The sequence below is a fragment of the Bison bison genome, unplaced genomic scaffold (genome assembly GCF_000754665.1).
Source record: "Bison bison bison isolate TAMUID 2011002044 unplaced genomic scaffold, Bison_UMD1.0 scf7180017846845, whole genome shotgun sequence".
Classification (NCBI taxonomy): Eukaryota; Metazoa; Chordata; class Mammalia; order Artiodactyla; family Bovidae; genus Bison; species Bison bison.
In genome coordinates this window covers 16251-23046 of record NW_011477418.1, presented here as the reverse complement: position 1 = coordinate 23046, position 6796 = coordinate 16251, and the positions used below count along the sequence as shown (strand labels likewise).

The 6796-nt window shown below is 57.5% G+C and overlaps 1 protein-coding gene across 1 annotated transcript in view; it reads right to left on the bottom strand.

Moving 5' to 3' along the window:
• Positions 1-31: 31 nt before the first annotated feature.
• Positions 32-6796, bottom strand: part of LOC104989241 (ninein-like protein) — a gene marked incomplete at its 5' end in the record, with an annotated part of 22747 nt that continues 15982 nt past the window's right edge. The window contains 4 exon segments of the mRNA XM_010840876.1: positions 32-1015; positions 2042-2151; positions 3450-3765; positions 4170-4273. Of these exon segments, the coding sequence (XP_010839178.1) occupies positions 638-1015; positions 2042-2151; positions 3450-3765; positions 4170-4273 (908 nt within the window).

Genomic DNA, 6796 nt, shown 5'->3' with positions numbered 1-6796 from the left:
GCAACCACAACACACAGCTGGGCCTGCCTGCAGTCACCCAGGTCATCTCCTGGGTGGTGCTGGGAGGCTCCTGGCAAAGCCCTTCTAGAGGCCTGGGCTCCTGAGGTGGAGTGGGTGCTGGCCTGGGCCCCAGGGGGCCCGGGGAGGAGGGCCAGGCTGCACACCTGACACTCCATCACCAGCTCACAGACCTCCTCCCCACCTTTAGCCTCCCCTCAGGCCTCCAGCCCCAGCTCCCTGGTGGGGCCCGGAGGATGGGCGTGTGGGCCCTTCTTCTCTAGCACAGAAGATCATGTTCCAATTTTCCAAATAAACCTGTTCTCTCCTTTGCTCACAAATCTTGGTTTCTTTCAAGAACTCCACTAACCCAAACTAAAGGCCTTTCCCATTATTTGGGGGCATTTAGGCCTTTCGTCGACCTCCCCAGGAGCCACGAGATGACAGATGAGGGAGACTGTGTTTTTAAAGTCAGACTCCTTGGGACATCCCTGGCAGTCCAGTGGTGAAGACTCCATGCGTCCACCACAGGGGCACAGGTTCGATCCCTGGTAAGGGAACTAAGCTCTCTCATGCCAGGCGCACAGTGCAGCCGAAAGAAAAGTCAGACCCTGTGTAAAATAACCTGCTCTTTCAGGGCTCACCACTCAGGTAACAAGTACTTGTGACTCTGAGCAATCTGCCCAAATTCAATTTCAAATCCGGGTTCTGGGCAACAAACCCTGGACCTGAGATCACGCAAAGCTGGGGTGGCGGACCTGAGCCGCTGGAGCGCCTCCTGCAGCCGTGCTCTCTCCTGGCTCAGCCACCACGTGTGGCCCCGCTCCAGCTCCGCCCTCCTCTGCAGCTGCTCCTGCAGGCCTCGGACCACCTCCTGCGACTCCGCGTGCAGCGTCGCCAGCTCGGCCTTCTGACCCTGCAGCACGCCAACCTCGAGCTGGAAGGCCTGCTCCAGCTGCCTCTTCTCCTCTGCAAAGGCCCTTTTCGTCACCTCCATTTCCCTGTTGTGGTCATTAACCTGAGGAGAGAGGCATGAGTGGTGTCGACCGGGGACCCCTAAACACAACTAAACACAACTCACTTGATGAATCAAGGCTGCCGGGCGCAGAACCCAAACAGCGGGTGGCCCAGCTTCAACAGGGTGCCGGGGCCCGTGAAAGGCTCCCCACGGCTTGTGTGGCCGCCTGCTTCCATCACTTCCTGTAACCTCCACTGCAGCCTTGGGGGGAAGGCCCGCAGGTGCAGAAGGGAGGCTGGCGGCCTGGCAGGCAGCTGCAGGAGGAGGGTAGAGGGGAACAACACCTCCACGAGGCCTGGAAGGCAAGGCCACAGCAGGCACCCAGGGGCAGGACCACCCCGTGGCCATGGTGACACCTGACAAGCTGTGGGCACCATCCCTCCACAAAACCCACCACAATCAAGTAACAGAGCAAGAGACACATACACCCAAGAAGACAGGCTTGGCCAGGGTGGCCTAGGAGCCCCTGCGTGCCAAGTCGCTTCAGTCGTGTCCGACTCTGTGTGACCCTGTGGACTGTGGCCCACCAGGCTCCTTCGTCCATGGGATCCTCCAGGAAGAAGACGGAGTGGTTGCCACACTCTCCTCCAGGGGATCTTCCCGACCCAGGGATTGAACCTGCATCTCTTATGTCTCCTGTCTTGGCGACATATCTCTTCTTTTCCACTAGCGCCACCTGGGGAGCCCCTGGTGCAGGGCAATCACAGGAACTAAGATTCTGCTCCCAGAATCTGCTTCAGCTGCAACAGAGCCGGGGGCTGTGACTTCCCAGCGCAGGGCAAACAGGGAGGTCTGGCCTCTGCACCAGCCTCCGGACACGGGGATGGACCCTGCTCCCTCCCATTATTAGCTATTCCTTCTGTCCTGCCTCCTTCCGAAGAGGGTGGAGGCACAAAGTCAAGGTCACACACATTCCCTGCAAACCTCCGTCCCCCTGAGCGCGCTCACTCTGGGCAGATGTGTGTGCAGACACGTCTCAGCAGCATGAAGTTCCCCTAACTCTGTGGCTTCCCTCAGTCCCCTGACCTTGGTCTCCAGCTGGATCTTGAGTTCTTGGTAACGCTCCTTCAGCAGCTCCAACATGATCTCTGTTTTTATACTCGCTGGGGCAGAATCACCCACAAACGTGATGGTGCCTGAAAATAAGAGGACATGTACATTGATGTTCTGCCCAGAACACCATGGGATCCAGCATCTTTTAATTTCATAGCTGCAGTCACCATCTGCAGTGATTCACGGCCAGCCCTCCTGGGCCCAGGTGTCCCCACGCCACGCGTGGTAGGGGGCACACTCACATTGATTCAGAATGGGAGTGTGGCCACTGATGGGGTTTCATCCATGCCGGTTGATGGGCTGGAAAGTGAGGGAGCAAACATATCCTGATCTCTCGCCTGCTCTTTTCAGTTCCCGAATTGTTTTCCATGAAAAAAAGGGACAGACTCGGCAACATCTGGCTGAGAGAACTTGGGATAAGCACCTTAGGAAAGAGAGCATCCCATCGCCCTGACAACAGGAAGCTGCCGCCTGGGTCAGGAGTGGCCCCGGTTGGATGCACAGCCAGCCCGTCCTCCACCACCCATGTGGCCCCTGCACCACAGCGCTGCTGTTCTGACCGCCCCTCCTCCTTAGATGGGGGCGAGGGGAAGAGAAAAGGCTCCAGCCGGAGAGTGCTTTGGCTGCGTCGGCACCAACACGAAGCTTGGGGCTCCCTCCGGTGCTACGACCCAGAGCCATATGGCCACCACACCCGGGGCGCAGGTCCTGGCTCTCAACAAGGGCCACACACTCCTTGCAGCTCAGGCCCATCCAGGGATAAAGACCATCGCCCCCTTCCCTGCGGCCACACGGGCCCCTGACACTCATCGAGGCATGCGATGACAGCAGCCACACGCCAACCACCCCTGGCTGAGGGCAGCAGGGCTGTGGCTCGGGGAGCAGAGTCCACTGCTGCAGGTGCAGGTGAGGGCCTCCCTCAGAGGCCAGGTGCGCAGAAGACCCCCCGGCTGCCCTCGGAGGCCCCGAGGAAAGCTGACATGGACTGCCCTGTCAGAGCCATCGCAGGCCGTCCTCCATCGCCCCCAGCCCGCTCTCTGCTCCCCTTCCCAGATGACCCTCCCCGGGGGCATCTCCTTCCGTCCCCGCTGCCTTAGGAGGCTCACAGGGGACACGCCTGCCCTGAGGTCACAGCAAGGTCATCATAACCTTCACCACTTACTCTGTCCAAGCAGTAGGACCTTCATCCTCCTCCATCTCCCTTGGGGCTCTGGGTTGCCTAAACCCCTCGCCTCAGATAGGCCCCTTCTCCCACACAAGTGGTCCGAAGGACTTGTGACCCCCTGCATAGCGGGCTGGCCCACCGCCCCACCCCCGGGGCATGAGCACGTGACCCACTGCCTCCCAGCAGACCCACCACCTCCAAGCAGTCAGCTCCTACCTGCCGGGCCGTGTCCCGGGGGCAGGCGGCCGTGCTGACTCGGGGCCGCCTGTGCCTGCAGACCTTCCAGGGCAGCCTGCAGCTCGTCGTTGCGATCCTGCAGGTCCTGTGGGCAGAGCCAGACACTTCCTCCAGCCACTGCGGCCACCAGGCCCAGGAGCGGGGCACAGGGCCTGCACCCGGGGAACAGTTCAGGCCCCAGCAGAGCGGGTCCCGACTTCCAGGACGGGGCACCGACACTATACCCGGGCACCGAACTGCTCTGGGAGCGACAAGGAGCGGGAGTCATTTCCCACCGTCTTATGCCTGGCACCACCTTCCATCACTAGATACCTAGAAGGGGCTCGGGGAAAAAAGTGCAGTGAAAGTGAGAAATGGAGAAAATACAGAGACCTTTTAACACCTGAAACCACAAGAGGTTGGGGGGGCATGCTTGTAAGGGGTAGGGGAGATTCGGGGGACATGAGGCTTAAGAGGAAGGGCCTCTGGGACCTTCCTGGTGGCCCAGCGGTTAGGACTGAGTGCTTTCCCTGCAGAGGACTCGGGTTTGCTCCCTGGTTAGGGAACTAAGACCCTGCAAGCTGCACAGCACAGAGGAAAAATAAAAGAGGAAGGGTCTCGTTTGTAACAAGCATCATTTATCCACGCAAAGAATGAAATATAACTCAACGCGCCCACTTGGTCACCTGGCTTTTACAGGGCAGGAAGGGCAGCGCGCACAGTCCGCTCTCCCAGGTGGTCCCACGGCCCGAGCGCCACGTTCACCCGTGACGGTGGGTCCACGTGCTCCTCCCCCCGCCTCGGGTGGGCCGTGGTCACCCCACCTGGAGGACGCCACATGCAATGCCGCTTCCAGCCGGCTCCTCTCCCGGGACCCAGGCTCTGGGGTTCACGCCACGCACACCCTCAAGGCCCCACCACCCGCTCTGATTCTCCTTTTCTGGGGGCTGCGTACGCAGCCTGCAGGACCTTAGTTCCCCAACCAGGGATCACACCCACGCCCCCTGATCGGGAGTGGAGTCCTAACCACTGGGCCACCAGGGCAGTCCCTCCTCTCTGATTTTTTAATCTGAGTTTCCTCTGCAGGCAGCTCCTCTCAGATCTTTCTGAACTCCCTGGTGGCCAGTGCCTGGCCTGTGTCCACACCTGCCCTGGAGGAGGAGCCTCTAACTGGCGGCTCTAGGCCATGTGGGAGAAGGGACAGGCCCTGCTGATCCTAGAGGAAGCACATGTTTACTAGGCTCACTGTACCTCCTTCAGAAACTCCTGAGCAAATACGCAATCTCCCCAGAGCGAGCAGCTCTGTCCCGGGGAAAGGGCAAGGCCAGGAAGCGAGAGCTGCAGGGAGGCCCGTGGGGCGGCGGGTGTGTGCGCCCCAGCCCCCCACCCCACAATGACACCACACAGGCCACAGAGCATCCCTGACGTGGTCAGTCTGGATCGAGGTGTGCAGCATAAACTCTACAAGGATCTTAAAGACCAGGTTCCCAAAGAGGGATGCAGAATAGCTCACTTAAAATGTGATTATATTGATTACATGCTGAAATGATGACACTGTGAAAGTAATGGAGTAAATAAAATGTTACTAAAATTAACGTCACCCATTTCTTTTTACCTTTTTTTTTCTTTTACCTTTTTTAACGTGACCACTGGAAAACGTGGAAGTACACACGTGACTGCTGTTTTTACTGAGCAGTGCTGATGTGGCAGGAAACATAGACAGAATCATTTCTGCCCAATGCCCTGCCCCTTCAGTGGTTCCTTCCCCCCTCACACGGCCACTGTAAGAGCATATCCATGCTCCGCAAGTTCAGCAGAGCCAGAAACCCTTAAGGTATGATGCCAGGCAGACTGCTCTGTTCCAAGTGCCTAAGGATGACATGCACTGTCCTGGGTCCCAGCCTGTCCATCCAGGGTGCGTCCAGCAAGGCTGGGGAGCCACGTGCCTGCTTTCGTGTGGGTTGCACATGAATTTGGGGTGCCTGTGGATGCTGAAGGCAGTCACAGGATGCTGCCCCAAGAGCCAGGAAAGGCAGCAAGTCCACTGCACACAGCGAAGCCCTAGGTCTGAGGCTCTGGAACCTTCGAGGCTTCTCTTCACGTTAGCATTAGCAGGAGAGGTGAGCTCAGCAAGAAAGCAGGAGAGGGTGGGGTTTCAACAGCAGCTCAGAAAGCACTGGAGAGGAAGGCGGGGCCAGCCACACCGAGTCAGCACACACAGAGGGGCTGGCTGCCCAGACATTTGCAACTTCGTGTATTAGAAATTATTAAAAAAAAATATTTTTTAACGTTCTCAATGCTAGTTTGAAACAGCCAAAAATGTCCCCCCCAAAGAGGGAAGATCTCTGAATAAGTAGCACCAAAATGTAAAGTTTTTTTTGCCAAAATTTCAAGAATCAAAAGTGAAATGAGTAGCAACAGTTAGGTGACAGTCATGTGAAAAAAACAAAGAGGGTTACACCTGTATGAAAAAGTTCAGGTGCACTAAAGCAACGTATTAAGTGCTGGTTAGTCACAGGTGCTCAAAGTGGGGGAGAAAACACGGCAGGAAGGAGAGTTCCTCCCAGAAAGTTAACCACAAAACCCACACACCACTCGGTCTCTGAGAAGGGCTACATAGGTGACCCATACACAGGACTGCAGGGGCACCGGGATTCGGGGTGTGGCAGGCAGGAGGCAGGGGTCACGTCACATTGCAGACCAGCACGGGCTCACCTTTATCCTCTGGTGTGACCAAAGCATCACGTGCAGAGAGACAGTTCTTACGTTAATCAGGAGGGAAACCATTAAGAAGCAAGTGAATACTATACCCTTAATGCCAAACAATCAAGCTTTATCTGCCAGAGTCCTGGACAATCTTGAGGGAGTAACAGTGTGATCTGTTTCCCAGCAGGGACTGTTCACCACCTGCACCCTGCTCTGCATGGTGGCGACATGTGAGTGGGCTCACATGTAGGTTTGGCCCAGGAAATGCATACACTCAACCACAGGAAACAAGATGAAGCCCTACACGGTGCCCGGACGCACACAGGGGCCTTGGGAATGGGGTGAGCAGCCTGTGCAGGGCCGGGCACAGGTGCCGGGCAGGCAAAGTCCCAACTGCCTCCTTGCAGAACATGCTGCTGCTGCTGCTGCTAAGTCGCTTCAGTCGTGTCCGACTCTGTGCAACCCCATAGACGGCGGCCCACCAGGCTCCCCCGTCCCTGGGATTCTCCAGGCAAGAACACTGGAGTGGGTTGCCATTTCCTTCTCCAATGCATGAAAGTGAAAAGTGAAAGTGAAGTTGCTCAGTCGTGTCCGACTCTTAGCGACAACATGGACTGCGGCCATGGACTATGGCATGGGAT